The 19,845-nt window shown below is 41.8% G+C and overlaps 1 protein-coding gene across 8 annotated transcripts in view; it reads left to right on the top strand.

Annotated features, from left to right (window-relative positions):
* MTR (5-methyltetrahydrofolate-homocysteine methyltransferase) overlaps window positions 1–19,845 on the top strand; it is a 149,169-nt gene that overhangs the window by 102,574 nt on the left and 26,750 nt on the right. For all 8 annotated transcript variants that reach the window (XR_016219029.1, XR_016219028.1, XM_070055569.2 and 5 more), the window contains 3 exons: window positions 1,394–1,461; window positions 2,460–2,580; window positions 17,596–17,677. Coding sequence is in view for 6 of the 8 variants with exons in the window: in XM_070055569.2 (XP_069911670.2) it covers window positions 1,394–1,461; window positions 2,460–2,580; window positions 17,596–17,677 (271 nt within the window). In the remaining 2 variants the exon portion in view is untranslated. The remainder of the gene's footprint in view (window positions 1–1,393; window positions 1,462–2,459; window positions 2,581–17,595; window positions 17,678–19,845) is intronic.

The following is a 19,845-nucleotide window of genomic DNA, read 5'->3' as shown; positions in this document are numbered from 1 at the left end:
AAGTCTTGTCCCCCTTTCTTGCTGACCTGCCCCCTGAGTTTTTCTCCCTTTCCTTGCCTTGCCTTAAGAAGCCAGATTTCCCCATCATCAGCTCTTCCTGTGCAGGAACTGACCTCCTCATTGACTTCTTTTTTTTTTTTTTTTTTTTGACAGGCAGAGTGGACAATGAGAGAGAGAGACAGAGAGAAAGGTCTTCCTTTTGCCATTGGTTCACCCTCCAATGGCCGCCACGGCCGGCGCACCACGCTGATCCGAAGGCAGGAGCCAGGTGCTTCTCCTGGTCTCCCATGTGGGTGCAGGGCCCAAGGACTTGAGCCGTGTTCCACTGCACTCCCGGGCCATAGCAGAGAGCTGGCCTGGAAGAGGGGCAACTGGGACAGAATCCGGCGCCCCGACCGGGACTAGAACCCAGTGTGCCAGCGCCGCAAGGCGGAGGATTAGCCTAGTGAGCCACGGTGGCGGCCTCATTGACTTTCATGTTTTAGCAGATACTTATTAAGCAACTTCCCCAAGATTTTTTAAATATCCTAAATGGATAAAATAGTGGGTTTTGGTGCCAAATACTGATTTAGCTTCTAAGACTGTGAATTAGTTGTGGGACTGGACAAGTTGCTTAACTTTTTTAGGCCCTTCCTCATTAAAATGGGGCAACAGCTGTATTTTCATCTAAGAGTTGCTATGAAGGGTAAATGAGATGGCTTATTCAAAAAACTTAGGGGGAACAACCCAAGTGTCTTTCAGCAAATGAATGGATAAACATTCATCCTTAAAAAAGGATGAAACTCTGACATGAACACTGAATACATTGTGCTAAGTGAAATAAACCAAATATGGAAGGACAAATACTTTATGATTCTACTTGTGTGAAATATCTAGATTAGGCAGATTTATAAAGATAGAAAGTAGAGGTTACCAGGAGCTGAGTTACAGGCAGAGTTGGAAGAAAGAAACCAGAGTTATTGCTTGATAGATACAGTGTTTCTGTTTGGTGTGATAAAATAGTTTTGGAAGTAAATAGTGGTGATGTAACTGTAATCAATGTCACTGAATTTTACACCTAAAAATGCTTAAAATGAAAAATAATGTATATTTTACCAGTTAGAAAATAACAGAAACCACTGAATTATACACATTACATGGTTGAATTATATGGAGTGTGAATTATAACGCAGTAAAGCTATTCTAAAAGTTGAGCATAGTACTTGAATATACTCAGTGCCTAATCAATGGTGGCTGACAGTGGTAGCATTGGTTCATATTTAATGAGCATTTTGTTGTGATTCCAGTTTACGTTAGAACAGTTTTTAATGACATAAATTTTAAAAATGTTCATTTCAGCTTTGTCTTTAATGGATTCTCGTTAATTTTCTCTCATCTCATTTTTGTGCCATAGAGTTATTGATTTAGGAGTCATGACTCCCTGTGATAAAATACTGAAAGCTGCTCTTGACCACAAAGCAGGTATTGTGTGACTATACTTTGGACATTTCACTACATATCATTTCCCTAAGAGTCCCTCTGTCAGTGAATAGTAATGTCCCAGCCCAGGTAGAATCCATGGGACCCTGAGATGAAAGTGCCAGCTCCTGCATGGAGCTGTTGTGGCCAGTTACATTGGGGAATGAGAGAGGGGCATCGTGACTGTGGAACTCTTTTTTTTTTTTTTTTAAAGATTTATTTATTTATTTGAAAGTCAGAGTCCAATAGAGAAAGAGAGAGAGGTATTTTCTATCTGTTGGTTCACTCCCCAAATGGCTGCAATGGCTGGGGCTGGGCCAGGCTAAAGCCAGGAGCCAGGAGCTTCTTCTGGATCTCCCATGTGGGTGCAGGGGCCTGAGTACTTGGGCCATCCTCTGTTGCTTTCCTAGGTGCAAGAAAAGGGAGCTGGGTCAGAAGTGGAGCAGCTGGGACTCGAATTGGTACCCACATGTGATGCTGGCATTGCAGACTTGTGGCTTAACCTGATGTGCCAGACCCCATGGGACTCCTTTCAACCTCTAGATGAGTAGAATAGGGCCAACTTGTTATAAGAGAATGGTTGTATTAGATTTTTTTCCCCCTGTATGTAATCATTTTTTGAAAACTGGAACATATTCAAGTCTGACAATTCATGAACTAGGGCTATCTTTTTTTTTTTTTTAAAGATTTTATTTATTTATTTACTTGAAAGTCAGAGTTACACAGAGAGAGGAGAGGCAGAGAAAAAGAGAGGTCTTGTATTGTATGACTTCTTAAAACTTGGTGAGTTCATTCTTGCAACTTAAAAGTTCTAAATTCTGTTTACTAACAAAAACAAACAAGAAATTGAAATTCCCCAATCAGAAAAAAATGTCTTAGAAACAGAAATCGAGAATTGTGGTTAGACCTTGTGGTCTTTATTACAAAGTTTAAAAAATGAGTCTTATTATATCGTCCCTTCTCATTGTCCTTTTTAATCTTTTTCCTTTTTTAAATAACAGATATAATTGGCCTGTCAGGACTCATCACTCCTTCCCTGGATGAAATGATTTTTGTTGCCAAGGAAATGGAGAGATTAGCTATAAAGATTCCATTATTGATTGGAGGAGCAACCACCTCTAGGTAAGTCATGCTAATGAGCTTTTTGCTCATTTAAATTCTCTTAAGTGCCAATGTTTAAAAACAGTGATAAATTTTGCTTTGTTTTTTGTTCCTTATGCTGAGCACATTTCCCATCTTCGCTGGTGCAAAAGCTATAATACTTTTGGAGCATATTGTAGTCACACTCTGTGACTTTTTGGTCTTTTCTGGATGCCTTTGGCCTTTTTTTTTATTCTTCTGGCTTACTGTTATCTTTTTTCTTAGTCTTAATTTTCTGTTTAGTTCCTAGGAATTCTCCTAAACTCAACACTTTTGAAATCATACTGAGTAGAGAAGCTGTATTTTTTGGCACAAAGATGTTGCTTGAACTTTTGTCCACTCGGTCTTGAAGCAGATATCTGAATAGTTAGAAGTTCCTTTGAACAAATAGAAAACTCATCCAGCTAGAATGAACTGAAGGATCACTTTGGGGAATTGTTTCTGAAAGGGGAACTTTTTGGGCTAGAAGCTGTAAAGAGAAGAAAGTTCAAATGTGATCATGTGATCATTATTTGGTGTCTCAGGTTTTTCTTAGGATCATGATCCTGGTGATACTTGAGAAGAGATGTATTGATTATGGGCACTAGACTTTTTATGATACATTCTTTATGCCACACATTGTTTACTTTGATGGGGCACACTAGAAAGCTGAAGCGTTGAATTTGATGATTCCATAGCATCTACTTTACTTTTTTTTTTAAGATTTGTTTATCTGTTTATTTTTACTATTCATTTGAAAGGTAGAGTTACAGAGAGAGAGAGCAAGAGAGACAGAGAAGTCTTCCATCTGCTAGTTCACTCCCCAAATTGCTGCAACAGCCAGAGCTGAGATGTTCTGAAGACAGGAGCCAGGAGCTGCTCCTGCATCTCCCATATGGGTGCAGGGGACCAAGCACTTGGGCCATCCTCCACTGCTTTCCCAAGCCATAAGCAGAAACCTGGATTGGAAAAGGAGTAGCTGAAACACGATTTGGTGCCTGTATGGGATGATGGTGCCTCAGGCCGAGGCTTAGCCTACGATGCCATAATGCCAGCCCTATTTATTTGAAAGGCAGAGATATGGAGAGAGAAAGATCTTCCATCTACTGGTTCATTCCCCAGTTGACCACAACATCCTTGGCTGGCTAGACCAAAGCCAGCAGCTTCAGCCAGGTTTCCCATATGGGTGGCAGGGGCCCAGGTACTTGGGCTGTCTTATGCTGCTTTCCCAAGTGTATTAGCAGGGAGCTGGTTAGAAAGTAGACCAGCTAGGGATCCAGCTGACTGGATATTGGCATTTAGGTGGCAACTTCTCACTGTGCCAAAACATTTACTTTTCTGGTGCAAAAATGTAATAGAGGCTTGGTCATAGAAATTCCAGAATTCCTTTCACACTAGAAACAACTGTTGAACTATTTGTGTTAGTCATTGTTGTTCACAGAAGTAGAACCAAGAGGTTGAGTTTATATACAGATTGATAGATTTATTCAGGAATGGGCTCATGTGATTATGGGGGTTGGCAAGGCTGAAATCTAGCTGGAGACCAAGGGAAGAGTGGATGTTGCCTCTTCAGTCTGAAGACAGAATGCCTTTTTTTGGGGCCGGCACTGTGGCTCACTTGGTTAATCCTCCGTCTGCAGTGCCGGCATCCTATATGGGCACCGGTTCTAGTCCTGGTTGCTCCTCTTCCAGTCCAGCTCTCTGCTGTGGCCCGGGAGGGCAGTGGAGGATGGCCCAAGTGCTTGGGTCCCTGTACCCACATGGGAGACCGGGAAGAAGCACCTGGCTCCTGGCTGGCTGTAGCAGCCATTTGGGGAGTGAACCAACGGAAGGAAGACCTTTCTCTCTGTCTCTCCCTCTCACTGTCTGTAACTCTACCTGTCAAATAAATTAAAAAAAAAAAAAATGCCTTCTTTCTTGAGAGCATGTACAGGGACTTGATGGGGCCCCTTAGTCTTTATTTATTTATTTGAAAGTCAGAGTTACACAGAGAAAGAAAGAGAGAGAGAGAGGAGAGAGAGAGAGAGAGAGAGAGATTGAAAGAGCTCTTCCATCCACTGGTTCACTCCTCATATGGCTGCAATAGCTGGGACTGAACCAGGCCAAAGCCAGGATCCAGGAGCTTCTTCCAGGTTTTCCACATGGGTAGCAGGGGCCCAAGCACTTGGAACATCTTCTGCTGCTTTTCCCAGGCAAGTAACAGGGAACTGGATCAGAAGTGGAGCAGCCAGAACACGAACTGGTGCCCATATCGGATGCCAGCATCACAGGTGGTACCTTACCTGCTGTGCCACAGTGCCGGCCCTGGGACCTTCTTTTAAGACCTTTTAGTGGTTAATGAGGCACATTGATGTTATGGAGGGTAATTTGCTTTACTCAAAGTCTACTATTGAAATGTTAATCACATCTACATAAGTACTTGCACAACATAATTTAGATTGCAGCTTAACCACAAACTGCATACCAAGGACTAGGCAAGCTTGCACATAAAATTATCCATCATACCATTTATAGTTTGAAAGGATCATTTTTGCAAGTAGCCACATATTTTGTATCTTTTACCCATTCTCTTCTTTTGATACTCAAATGACGCCGTAATTGGACTATTAGTGCTTACATCAGAAAACTGGATTTGTTTTTCCACAAAGAACATACATACTAGTAGGATATGTGACAGAACTGTTCTTAAGGGACCAAATGTTGATAACTGGGATTTTTTTTTCCCCTTAAAGATTTTATTTATTTGAAAGGCAGAGTTGGAAAGAATATGAATCTTCTCTGATTCACTCCCCAAATGGCTGTATTGGTGGGACTGGGACTGGCCAAAGCCAGGTTCCTGGATCTCCATCTGGGACTCACACGTGGGTGGCAGGTGGCAGCACTTGGGCCATCTTCCACTGGTTTCCTAGGCCATTAGCAGTGAGCTAGATTGGAAGCAAAGCAACCATGACTCAAACTGGTACTCATATTGGAATGCCAGTGCTGCAGGCAGCAGCTTAACCTGCTGTCCTACAATGCTGGCTCCAGTAACTGTTATTTTGATGAGTATAATCTTGGGTGATTGATGACAAGCTTAGTAAAGAGAATGATAAAAGAATCTATAGGCTATTGGCAGAATGAGGACCTTTTAAAATCACAGTTGTAAAGTAGAATAAATATTTAAATGAGCAGATGCATTAAAATGCATTATGAGTTATATACATGTGATGTTGGCTTCAAAATAAATTTTTTATATAGTAGGCTATGTAACACTCAAGTTCAGGATCAGGAATTTATTACTTGGCAAGTTGGCAGTTGACCAGATATTTCATTTTGTTGTATCTCTTACACCTCAGAGATTACAGAAAACAAAAAGCCATTCAAAAGCAACATGAGGCCGGTGCTGCGGCTCACTAGGCTAATCCTCCGCCTTGCGGCGCCGACACACCAGGTTCTAGTCCCAGTCGGGGCACCGGATTCTGTCCTGGTTGCCCCTCTTCCAGGCCAGCTCTCTGCTGTGGGCCGGGAAGGCAGTGGAGGATGGCCCAAGTGCTTGGGCCCTGCACCCCATGGGAGACCAGGATAAGCACCTAGCTCCTGGCTTTAGATCAGCACAGTGCGCCGGCTGCAGCGCACCGGCTGTGGCGGCCATTGGAGGGTGAACCAACGGCAAAGGAAGACCTTTCTCTCTGTCTCTCTCTCACTGTCCACTCTGCCTGTCAAAAAAAAAAAAAAAAAGGCAACATGATTGGCCACTAAGGATATATCACTGACAAGATTAGCCTCTTAAGAATTATAGATAAATTCTTTAGTGATTAGCAAGTTAGAATGATTGAGATAAAAAATCACTCATTGTGTCTTCAATGATTGCAAACTATCTGTTCTCATTGTGAAACTGTAAAAAAAGTCATGGGTCCCATGACTTCCCAGAGTTTCTTCTAACTCTCCAGCTTTATTGATGAGCTCTGAATTTTCTGATTCTCTTCTCTCAGTGCCCATTGTAGTTTCTGGAAAATTATTTGGAAAATAAAAGCCAGTAGCGGTGTTTTCCAGGAGCCATCTCCTTCACTGTGGTGCTGGAGCAGTCCTGGGGGCCGATGTGGTGTGGCAGTTAAGCCTCTCCCTGAGACTCAGGTATCCCATTTGGATGCTGGTTTGAGAGCTGGCTGCTCTGCCTCTGATCCAACTCCCTACTAATGTGCCTGAGAAAGCGGTAGAAGATGGCCCAAGTGCTTGGGCCCTTGCTACACTTGTGGAAGACCTGAAAGAAGCTCCAGGCTCCTGGCTTTGGCTTAGCCTAGTCCCAGCTGTTGCAGACATTTGGGAAGTGAACCAGTGGATGGAAGATCTCTCTCTGTCTCTGTCTCTGTCTCCCTTCCTCTCTTTATAACTCTGCCTTTCAAATAAATTAAAAAAAAAAAAAAAACCTTACCAAAAACAAAACAAAAGCACATTGTCCCACAGCATCCAAGACTTGAGTCTAACATCCCCCAAACTGAACAAGACTCTTTCTTCAGCAAGTTCTTATTTTAGTAAACCCTTTTACAGAAGTATAACAGCCAAACAGAAAAGTACCCAAGTCATACAGGTGTATGACTCAATAAGTTTTTACTAAAATAACCATTCCCCACATCATGAAGTAGAACATTAATGGCCTCCTGGGAACCTTGCTGGGATCGCCACCCAGTCATCTTTTCCCATAAAAGTAATCAATAGTTCTGTCTTCCATTACTATAGGTTGGTTTTGCCTACAGTTCATCTTTTTTTTTTTTTTTTTTTTTTTTTTTTACTACTTTATTCCTTTTAGTCTTTTTTTGTTCTACTTAATACATTGGTTGAACTCTTTAATTAACACACAATTATTCTTAGGTATTTAAATTTAACTGAAAAGTGATCCCTGTTAAATATAAGAGTGGGAATAAGAGAGGGAGGAGATGTACAATTCAGCACATGCTCAATTGGACTTACCCCTAATGGTAGAGTTAGAAATTCAATCCCATCAAGGTGGCATGTACCAATGCCATCTCACTAGTCAAAGTGATCAGTTTCAGTTCATAATTGATCATTATGATAGGATTAAGTGTCAAAGGGATCACATAAATAAGACTAGTGTCTGCTAATACTAACTGATAGAATTAAAAAGGAGAGAACATGGGAAGTGGGATACACAGCAGACTCATAGAATGGCAGATGTCCTAGACAGCACTCTAGCCTCAGGCTCAGCCCTTAAGGCATTTGGATCCAGCTGAAAAGCCCAGAGAGTATTTCAGGCATGGAAAGCCAAGACACTCTGGCAAAATAAATGACCTAAATGAAAGATCTCTGTGAGTGAGATCCCAGTGGAAAGAACGGGCCATCAAAGAAGAAGGTACCTTTCTCTGAAGGGAGGAGAGAACTTCCACTTTGACTATGGCCTTGTCTAAATAAGATCAGAGTTGGCAAACTCAAGAGGCTTCCATAGCCTTGGCAGCTCATGACAAGAGCCTCGGGTAATTACTGACGCCATAAATAAGAGTGTCAATTGTTAAATCAACATCAGGAGTCACTGTGCGCTTACTCCCCTTGTAGGATCTCTGTCCTTAATGTATTGTACTGTGTGAATTAACGGTATAACTAGTACTCAAACAGTACTTTACAGTTTGTTTTTGTGTGGGTGCAAACTGTTGAAATCTTTACTTAGTATATACTAAATTGATCTTCTGTATATAAGGATAATTGAAAATGAATCTTGATGTGAATGGGATGGTAGAGGGAGTGGGAGTTGGGATGGTTGCATGTGGGAGGGAGGTTACGGGGGGAAAAAGCCGCTATAATCCAAAAGTTGTACTTTGGAAATTTATATTTATTAAAATAAAGTTAAAAAAAATAAAAAAAAGATTTATCCATTGGAACTCTATCTGGGTCTCCCACATGGGTAGCAAGCAAGGGCCTAAGCACTTGAGCCATCTTCTGCTACTTTCCCAGGCACATTAGCAGGGAGCTGGATTAGAAGTGGAGCAGTTGGGACTTGAACGGGCACCCATATGAGATGCCAGCACTGCAAGTGGAGGCTTAACCTTCATGCCACAGTGCCAGCCCCTACATTTCATTTTTATATAAATATTATTTTTTTTGTTGTTTTTTAAAGATGTATTTATTTTGAGAGGCAAAGTTACAGAGAGAGACAGAGATCTTCCTTCAGCTGGTGTACTGCCCATATGGCCACAACAGCTGGAGCTGAGCCGGTCTAAAGCCAGAAAACAGGAGCTTCTTCTGGGTCTCCTGCTTAGGTGTTGGGACTCAAAGACCTGGGCCATCCTCTGCTGCTTTCCCAGGCACATTAACAGGGAGCTGGATTGGAATTGGAGCAGCTGAGACTCAAACTGGCACCCATATGGGATGCTGGCATCGCAAGTGGCAGCTTTACCTGCTGTGTCACTATGCCAGCCCCATAGATTCTTGTCGTATGTATTCTATATCTAGCTTCTTTTGTTCACCATCATGTCTCTGAGACCCAACTGTGTTGCAGTAGGTTTTTTTGTACATGTGTGAGTGTTTTCATTTCAGTGTAGCATTCCATTGAAAATATACTAGATTTATGTATCCTTGCTACTGTTGGTAGATGTTTGGATTTTCCAGTTTTGGCCTATCACAAATAATGCTGCTATGAACATTTTTTATGTATTAGTTTTAGTGCCTGTTTGTGTATATTTCTGTACAGAAGCAGAATAACTGACTCATAAGATATACATACGATCTTCATTACCTATTGCCAGATGGTTTTGAAAGTGATTGTAACAGTTTATAGTCCCACCTACAATTATGAGAATTCTGATATTTCTGCATTCTTTTTAATTTTCTGCATTTTAGTGGATATAGTAATATTTGGTTTCCACTTGCATTTCTCTGCTGATTAATAGTTTAGCAACTATTCCTATGTATGTATATATTGACCATTTGGACATACTTTTCTTTTTAAAAAAAGATTCATTTTATTTATTTGAAAGACTTAAAGAGATAGAGAGAAGGAGAGATAGAGAGATCTTCTATTCTGCTGGTTGACTGCCCAAGTGGCCACAATTGGCTAGGGCCAGGCCAAAGCCAGGAGCCAGGAACTTCATCTGGGTGTCCTACATGGCTGCAGGGACCCAAGTACTTGGGTCATCTTCTGCTACTTTCCCAGGCACATTAACAGGGAACTGGATCAGAAGTGGACTAGCTGGGGTTTGAACAGTCCACCCATATGGGATGCTGGCATTGTAGGTGGTGACTTAACCTGTTTTGCCGACAAATCTGGCCTCTTGGATATACTTTAAATTATTTTTAATTTAAAAACTTTTTTTTCAATATTTATATATTTATTTGAAAGACAGAGTTAGAGAATGAAGAAGACACACACACACAAACACATACAGAGAGAGAGAGAGAGAAAGAGAGAAGGCTTCCATCTGCTGGTTTACTCCCCAAAAAGGCTGCAATGGCCAGGGCTAGGGCAGCCCAAAGCCAGGAGACATGAGCTTCATCCAGGTCTCCAACGTAGGTGCAGAGGTGCAAATACTTGGGCCATCTTCTGCTGCTTTCCCAGGCAGGAGCTGTATCAAAAGTGAAGCAACTAGGACTCTAACTGGTGTCCATATGGGATGCCAATATTACAAATTTTTTTATTTAATATGTATTTTTATTGATTGGAATGGCATGGAGATAGAGAGACAGTAATCTCATATCCCTGTGTTCACTTCGCAAATATCTAAAATAGCCAGGGCTAGACCAGCCCACAGCTGAGAACCAAGAACTCAGTCCTGGTCTCCTATCTGGGTTGTAGGGACCCTTGTATTTGAGCCATCACCTGCTACATCCTAGGGTGCACATTATCAGGAAACTGAAATTGGGAGTGGATTCAGGACTCAAATCCATGTGGGATTTGAACATCCAAGGGACATCTTAATTGCCAATCAAAAACGCCCCTCCTCCCTAAGTAGTTTTAAAAAAATAGGTATTCTGCTTTATTCTTAATGATTCATTTATACTATTTAAGAAAACTGTTTTCCAGGAGAGAAAGTAGGAGTTTGAGTGTCTCAGAAGCCCAAAACATTCAAAACCACTGTTAAGTCTGTCTCTAGTGGATGGATCCTTGCACAAGTTGAAAGGGTAGTTGAGATTTGGAGTCAAACATGGGTAAAAATATGCTTAGAGTATCCTCTTTAAACCTGTAGCTATTAGAGAATGTAAAACCAAATATTCTCTTATCTGTAGTATGTAAAGTTTGGGTGTCACAAACTAGAATATGAGTGATATATATGAAAATATGCTTGGAGTGTGCCTTTTAACCTGTAGCTATGAGTATAGAAAATGGAATATTCTCCTATTTAAAATATATAGATGATTTTGATATTACAAAGTAAAAATTACTTTAATGGAAATGTGCTTACATTAACTCCAGAACTACTTCAGGATATAAATTCTATCAGTTAGCTTTGACTTTTAACTGACTTATAGCCAATGACTTCAGAATAGCTTTTAAAATTATTTCTTAGGTCTCTTGGAGAATTCAACAGGAAGTCAAATTGCTCCAAGATAGAGTTAGTTAGTTTTATGAGTTTTTCTTTTAAGTACTATGAAGTTAGTTGTATCAATTTACGTAAGTGATTTTATTTTCCTCTTTGCGTTGACCACAGGGTAGCCTAGAAGTGAGGCCTGGGTATAGAATGTCTTGTCTAGGCCCAACGCTGTGGCGCAGTGGGTTAACGCCCTTGCCTGAAGTGCTGGCATCCCATGTGGGCACCGGTTCTGGTCCTGGCTGCTGCTTTTCCGGTCCAGCTCTCTGCTATGGCCTGGGAAGGCAGTGGAGGATGGCCCAAGTCCTTGGGCCCCTGCGCCCGTGTGGGAGACCCTGGGCTGGGGGGTAGGGCGGGGTGGGGTTCCGGTTTCTGGCTCCTGGCTTCAGATCAGCACAGCTCCGGCCGTTGCAGCCATCTGGGGCGTGAGCCACTGGACAGTGAACCTCTCTCTCTGCCTCTCCTCTCTCTGTGTAACTCTTTCAAATAAATAAATAAATCTTTTTTTTTTTTTTTTAAATTTTTAAACTTTTATTTAATGAATATAAATTTCCAAAGTACAGCTTATGGATTACAATGGCTTCCCCCCCCATAATTTCCCTCCCACCCGCAGCCTTCCCCTCTCCCGCTCCCTCTCCCTTTCCATTCACATCAAGATTCATTTTCAAATATCTTTATATACAGAAGATCAATTTAGCATATATTAAGTAAAGATTTCAACAGTTTGCACCTACATAGAAACACAAAGTATAAAATACTGTTTGAGTACTAGTTATAGCATTAAATCACAATGTACAGCACATTTAGGACAGAGATCCTACATGAGGAGTAAGTGCATGGTGACTCCTGTTGTTGACTTAACAAATTGACACTCTTGTTTATGGCATCAGTAATCACCCTAGGCTCTTGTCATGAGTTACCAAGGCTATGGAGGCCTTTTGAGTTTGGTGACTCTGATCTTATTTAGACAAGGTCATAGTCAAAGTGGAGGTTCACTCCTCCCTTCAGAGAAAGATACCTCCTTCTTTGATGACCTGTTCTTTCCACTGGGGGATCTCACTCACAGAGATCTTTCATATAGTTTGTTTGTTTGTTTGTTTGTTTGTTTTTGCCACAGTGTCTTGGCTTTCCATGCCTGAAATACTCTCATGGGCTCTTCAGCCAGATCTGAATGCCTTAAGGGCTGATTCTGAGGCCAGAGTGTTTTTTAGGACATCTGCCATTCTATGAGTCTGCTGTGTATCCCACTTCCCATGTTGGATCATTCTCTCCCTTTTTTAGTCTATTAGTTAGTATTTGCAGACACTAGTCTTGTTTATGCGATCCCTTTGACTCTTAGTCCTATCATTATAATCAATTGTGAACAGAAATTGATCGCTTGGACTAGTGAGATGGCATTGGTACATGCCACCTTGATGGGATTGAACTGGAATCCCCTGGCACGTTTCTAACTCTACCATTTGGGGCAAGTCCGATTGAGCATGTCCCAAATTGTACATCTCCTCCCTCTCTTATTAGGATACAATTTCAGATTCATCCTCATCATCTAGCCCATTGCTTCTATTGTATAGGAAAAAGAGATTCCAATGTTTTGCATCTTTTCATACTTCAGAAAGAAGTCTTCATCTAGCTGGAAAAGGGAGAAAGTGGATCAATATAAAATTATTTTATAAGTAAGCCAAGAACACTTTTAATGGTTGACTGAGCTCAAATTTCATGCCTCTGGTCATCAAGCATTGCCAGTTTTTATGTTGAAGAGTAGCAGTTTGCTTTCACTGATGTTTTTAAATAGTAGAATCTGTCAGTTTCTTCTTAGTGCCCTTGTTCAGAAGATCATCGAAGAGAGAATTGACCAGAATTGACTGAGAACCTTTGAATTCTTAATAAATATTAATTGTATTGATTTTAAAATCTAAATTTGTATAGTTCTTTTTAAGTGAAAGTGTTGTCAGGTTTAAAATAATGCTTCCTTGCAGAATATACATTTCATGTAGAATGTAGATTGAAGTACATTGGTTTGGTCAAAGAGGTTATTATCCAAAAGAATTAGAAACAGATTTTGTCAGACTTATGGTCTCTTTTGACAGTGGGAACAGCAGCTTCTTTGTAACTTTTCTTATGGTTTGAAAATCCTTCCTCTGGCAGAATACTCAAAGATATCTTCAAGGCTTCAATTCCTGAGCAAACACTGTGCACAAAATGGGTCCTCAGGAGGAGTGGAGTTCATTTAACTGCTCTAGGGCCATCATCTGACTTTCGCTGCTTCTCTGTACCCTAGCCTCCCAGTCCAAAAGATGTCTCTGGCGCTCACTGGCTGGTGGTTGAATGTCCATGTGGCAGTTCACTTTGTGGCTTATGCCTTAAGTTTTTCTCTTTCTTTTCATGAATGGTGATCCTCTTAGGAACAGAGGAGAGGTGAAGTGTTATCAGCTTTGCTGATTCATTAGGCGTGAAATTTTAGAGGCTTCCCTGAGAAGCTTGTTAAAAATACACTTGGGGTCAGTGCTGTGGTATAGGAAAAGTTGCTGCCTGCGATGCTAGCATCCCATATGGGTGCTGGTTTCTGTCCCGGCTGCTCCACTTTTGATCCAGCTCCTTGCTAATGGCCTGGAAAAAGCAGTAGAAGAAGCTGCTCCACTTTTGATCCAGCTTTCTGCTAATGTGCCTGGGAAAGCAGCATTGGATGGCCCAGGTCCTTAAGTCCCTGCACCCAACTGGGAGACCTGGATGAAGCTCCTGACTCATAGCTTTGGGTTGGCTCAGCCCTGGTCATTGTGGCCATTTGGGGAGGGAACCAGTGGATGGAAGATTTTCTGTCTCTTTCCCCTTCTATCTCTGGAACTCAGACTTCAAATAAATAAATCTTTAACAAAAAATACACTCGCATATATATTCCCCTTTTAATATTCTCTTGTGTGTGTGTGTGTGTTTTTTTTTTTTTTTTTTTTTGATTTATTTGAAAGGTAGAGTTGGAGTGGAGGAGAGAGAGAGAGAACGAGCAAGCTTCCATCCACTAGTTTACTACCCAAATAGCCACAATGGCCAGGACTAGGATGAAGCCAGGAGCTTCCTCCAGGTCTTCCAAGTGCAGGGGCCCAAGCACTTGGGCCATCTTCTGCTGTTTTCTCAGGCACATTAGCAGGGAACTGGATTGGAAGTGAAGTAGCCAGGACTAGCGCCCACATTAGATGCCAGCACTACAGGCAGATTTTTAACCTTCTGTGCCACAGTGCTGGTGCCTACGTTTCATCTTTACTTAAATAGATTCTTTTTTTGTTTTTTAGAGATTTTTTTCTTATTTGAAAAGCGAAGTTACAGAGAGAGAGGGAAAGATAGAGACCTTCCATCCGCTGGTTCATTTCCCAAATGGCCACAACAGCTGAAGCTGGGCCGGTCTGAAGCCAGAAGCCAGTAGCCAGTAGCTTCTTCTGGATCTCCCAGTTGGTTGCAGGGACTTAGACCTGGGCCATCCTCTGCTGCTTTCCCAGGCACATTAGCAGAGAGCTGGATCAGAAGTGGAGCAGCTGACACTTGAACCGGTGACCATATGGGATGCCTGTGCCATGCCACAGGTGGCAGCTTTACCCACTACACCACAGTGGCAGTCCCTAATATTCCCTTTGTTTTAAAAATTACCTCTGTAGTCCACGTTTACTAAACTATGCTGAACAATTCAGAGGAATATAAAGTCAAATTTAACTCTTTCCCTTCCCAACTTTTGTCCCAGTAAAATCAATGTTAACACATCAATGTATATCTCTTTGTGTTTTTCTAAATATACACAAACTTAAATATAAGATTAGTTGGTTGGGGCAGGTTGGAGGTATTATCTTTTTTTGTTGTTACATATTATAACTGAAATATTTATTGACCTGTTTAAAATGATAGATGAAGATTATTAGCAGATTACTTTTTTCCATCTCTACTACCTAATAATTATTTTTGTTTTAATTTTTTTGTTAACAATAATTGGTGTTTAATTTTAAAGATGTATTTATTTATTTGAATGTTAGAGTTACACAGTAAGAGAAGGAGAGGCAGAGAGAGGTCTTCTATCCGCTGTTTCACTCAGCAATTGGCTGCAAAGGACAGAGCTGCGCCAATCCAAAGCCAGGAGTCAAGAGCTTCCTCTGGGTCTCCCATGTGGGTGCAGGGACCCAAGGACCTGGGCCATCTTCGACTGCTTTCCCAGGCCATAGCAGAGAGCTGGATTGGAAGTGGAGAAGCTGGGACTCAAACCCGGCGCCCGTATAGGATGCTGGTACTGCAGGCAGCGACTTTACCTGCTACGTCACAGCGCCCAAACCCCGGTGTTTGTTTTTTAAAAATGGAATTGCATTAAACATCATACTACTTTGTTTCTTTCTCATATTATGGCACATTTTAGACAGCATTCCGGATGAAAATACATTTTCATTGAGGGTAAAAAATCAGAAAGCACCTGACTGGGGAAGAGTGCTGTCACTTTAGGAAAGAAGTCATAAGGAGAGAGGTCTGGAAAGCATTTCCATCTTGTGGAAACTGTTGTCCTGCACCCTCTATTTGGGATCAGAGCCACTGAACACTTCTTGCCTACCTTCAGTGCCGCAGTGGGGACTGGGTACATTTTCAGTTCTCCTTTAAGTTGTCAGGTTCTAGAATGGAATGACAGTTCTGTGGTCTATGTTGTTGTTCTAAACATTCAGTGATCAGAGGGCAACTTGTTTTACATTTGAGTTAATTAGATAATTTTAAGGATGAAAGGTATACAAACAGTTCCAAGTTGTCAGTAGGGATTTGGGCTTAACCAGTCATTTTAAAGTTTTTCTTTAAGGTAAAATAAAATGTTTTTAAAGTATGTTTATTTTTCAAAGAAGATTTGGTACATTTTAAATAATACTTAACTTTTAGCTTCTTATAAAAACAGTCATTTGAAAGTGAAATAAAAAATTCAAATATCATGTTTTTGTGTGTGTATGTATTATGGTATTTTATGAATTCTCCTGGATGGTAAGTTGAGAACATGATAAAAAATATATCTTTTTCTGAGAGTCTTAAGTTCCATCTTCAGATACAGTCACCTAAGGTTCTTTGTCAAAAAGGATAGTGAACTTCATTTGAGACTGAGATAGAAATTAATATTTCTCTGAAAATATACATATGTGATACTTCATATAAATTTCACATATATGCATTTCAGTACCTAAAAGGCTGTGCTCTTTGTTTTTCTAATGTTTTTCCAACTAGGGTCCAACTAGTGGGCAAGCAGCAAAACAATGAGCTGGAAATTCTAATGGCACAGAGGGTTTGAAAAAAAAGATGGCCAGAGGCCGGCGCCGCGGCTCACTAGGCTAATCCTCCGCCTAGCGGCGCCGGCACACCGGGTTCTAGTCCCGGTCGGGGCGCCGGATTCTGTCCCGGTTGCCCCTCTTCCAGGCCAGCCCTCTGCTGTGGCCAGGGAGTGCAGTGGAGGATGGCCCAGGTGCTTGGGCCCTGCACCCCATGGGAGACCAGGAAAAGCACCTGGCTCCTGGCACCTGCCATCGGATCAGTGCGGTGCGCCGGCCGCAGCGCGCCGGCCGCGGCGGCCATTGGAGGGTGAACCAACGGCAAAGGAAGACCTTTCTCTCTGTCTCTCTCACTGTCCACTCTGCCTGTCAAAAAAAAAAAAAAAAAAAAAAAAAAAAGAAAAAAAAAAAAGATGGCCAGAGAGGATCAGATCATTAAACCCAAGAATTTGGGTTCGTTGCTTTTATTGGGGGATTAAGGGGATAAAATATGGTCATTTATCTTGTACAGAAGAAGACAGAGGGTCAGGAACTGGGAACCATGGACAGGAAAAATAGAAAGGACATGGTGCTACTCCTCATTTCCTGTTGTGTAACCAGTCTTAGTGTAAAATGTTTTTGTTGCTTTTACATCTCTCTGCCGTTTTGTGTGGAAATGTGGGTTGGAGGTTCCTTTCACAAGTACAAGGTGAAGTTGTGGCTGAGGAGTGTTGGTGTCTCCCATAAATAGGAGAGCAGCAACTAGACAGCACGCCCTGGGGCTCCTGCCAGGTCCCTATTCCTCAGGGACCACGGCTAATTTTCCAGATCTTTTGGAAGATGGAACTCAACTCAACCTTCAAAATAGCTGGGACTGATGGCCTGGGACTGTTTTCTCCATCCCCCCTACCTCCCCTGCACAGGCTTAGTTCAGAAAGGCAGCTGGTGAGGACCAGCTCACAGGATTGGTCAAGTTGCTCAGGACAAGGTCTTTCTCATTTTGTCACTTACTTCTTTGTAGCTTGTCAGTTTGTAGCCTATCAGTCATTTTACCTTATTTTCTCCATCTTAAGAGTGGGGAAAAAGTAATTTTTGTTTAACAAGGGAAATTGGACATTCAATATTTGTAAGTAAGTACCTTGAAATCTTTCTCTGGAAAGCACTGTAGAAACACATTATCGCTAATGGTTCTGAACAGCAGTTGTATAGGATCTGTCAGAACTGATGGATATGCTTTTCTTCCTGACCCCTCTTTCCAGAACTCACACGGCAGTTAAAATAGCTCCAAGATACAGTGCTCCTGTAATCCATGTCCTGGATGCATCCAAGAGTGTGGTGGTGGTAAGTGTGGGCCTTCCATTTTATTTCAAATATGCTGTAAAAAGAGAATGAAGAGAGCATTAAGAATTAAAGATATCGCCCCAGAGCTATTTATTCCTTGTCCGTTTCTACTTACAGAAACTAATAGAGCAATGTAAGGCTTGTAGTGTGCCATTGCAGTGTCTGCCTCGCTGGGAGGAAATCTTGTGCTTTCAAGTACACTGAGGAACGAAGCAGACAGACAGGTGGCACCAAGACACCTTTGACCTGTACACCTTCCCGGACAGAGGGATTTCACCCACTTGTGGTATGAATAGGGATTTACGACTCCATTGCCAGATCTAAAAGAAGTGTAAGGTTTTTCAAATAACCATTTTCCAGATAGACGTTTCACTTGAGAATGGGCCAGTTGAGCTGACCCAGAGACAGAAAAACATTTGCTATATAGTCAAAACCCAGAATAATGGTCCCTTCTCAGGGAATGTAGTTAAAAATTTGCCCAAGCATCTTTCCTTGCTTTTCTCCTTCAACAAAGTCTGATATCCAATCTTGTTAATGGCTTTCATCGTTTTTGCCACTGGTGGGGATCTGAGAGACTACGTGGTTCATTGATTTCCAAGTTAGTTTTAACTGCAGCCCCCCTTGGCTATAAATGGAGGTTCTCTGGAACCTCATTGTGATACAGAAAAGAGCTGAATAGCCCCTTAACGTCCTTCATCCTGCTCCAACATCTTTTTGAAAGAGCACAGCCTAAAAACCACCAGTGTAGCCCAACCATCTCATTCTGTAAGCCAGAAGAGTTTAGTGATGGGACCTGGTGATCTGGAGACTTTCAGCGATACCATGCAGCCAGTCCTATTCCAAAGAAATTCTTTCGGATCTGTGGATTTGTTTACATGAAAGTTACATAATTTTTACTAGCACTGAAAACTTTCAGTAAGCCAGGAAATGAGCTAAGTGCTTTTATGTGGATTATCTTATTTGTCATAGAATAACCTCATGAGATAGGTTATTTTATTATGCTCCATTTAGTGATGAGCACACAGAGACATGAAGAAGTTAACTCTGGAGGCAGCAGGTGGCAGGTGTTGGATTTGAATGCAGCTGGTCCTACTCTGCTAAGTTGAACATATTCCTATTACTATTTAACAGTTCTCCTTTATTATAAAGGATAGCAGTAAATTAGGTTGGAATCATAAAATTTCCATGTTTTTAAATTTTACCTGGGACTGGCACTGTGGCATAGTGGGTAAAGCTGCTGCCTGCAGTGCCAACATCCCATATGGGTGCTGGTTTGAGTCCTGGCTGCTCCACCTCTAATCCAGCTCTCTGCTATGGCTTGGGAAAGCAGTAGAAGATGGCTCAATTGCTTTGGCCCCTACACCTGCTTGGGAGACCCGGAAGAAACTCCTGGCTCCTAGCTATGGATTGGTATAGCTCTGGCTGTTGCGGCCATCTGGGGAGTGAACTAGCACATGGAAGACTCTTTCTCTCTCTCTCTCTCTCTCTCTCTCTGCCTCAGCCTCTGCCTCTGCCTCTCTGTAACTCTGCTTTTCAAATAAATAAATAAATCTTTAAAAAAACTTTACCATTGACATAGACTAATGTATAATAAAAGCCATATGTATACATTTAAATTTTATAATAAAGCATTTTTTACAAATTAAATATTTTACTTTGAAAAAAATAAAAGTTGAGGACAGGAGCCAGGAGTTTCATCTGGGTCTCCCATGTGAGTGGCAGGAACCCAAATACTTGGGCCATCTGCTGCTGCTTTTCCCAGGCCATTAGCAAGGAGCTAGATCAGAAGTAGAGTAGCCGCCACATGAACCAGTACCCACATGGGATGCCGGTGTTGCAGGCAGCAGCTTTAACTGGTATGCCACAATGCTGGCCCCTCGAATAAATTTTTATCCTATTTTTGGATTATACCTCATAAGAGTTTTTTTTTTTTTTTAATTTTTTGACAGAGTGGACAGTGAGAGAGAGAGACAGAGAGAAAGGTCTTCCTTTGCTGTTGGTTCACCCTCCAATGGCCGCTGCGGCTGGCACGCTGCTGCCGGCGCACCGTGCTGATCTGATGGCAGGAGCCAGGTACTTCTCCTGGTCTCCCATGGGGTGCAGGGCCCAAGTACTTGGGCCATCCTCCACTGCACTCCCTGGCCACAGCAGAGAGCTGGCCTGGAAGA

The sequence above is a fragment of the Oryctolagus cuniculus genome, chromosome 13 (assembly GCF_051225735.1).
Source record: "Oryctolagus cuniculus isolate XC-2025 breed Fujian yellow rabbit chromosome 13, ASM5122573v1, whole genome shotgun sequence".
Classification (NCBI taxonomy): Eukaryota; Metazoa; Chordata; class Mammalia; order Lagomorpha; family Leporidae; genus Oryctolagus; species Oryctolagus cuniculus.
Note: the sequence above shows the minus strand (reverse complement) of the source record. Positions and strands in the feature narration are given on the sequence as shown.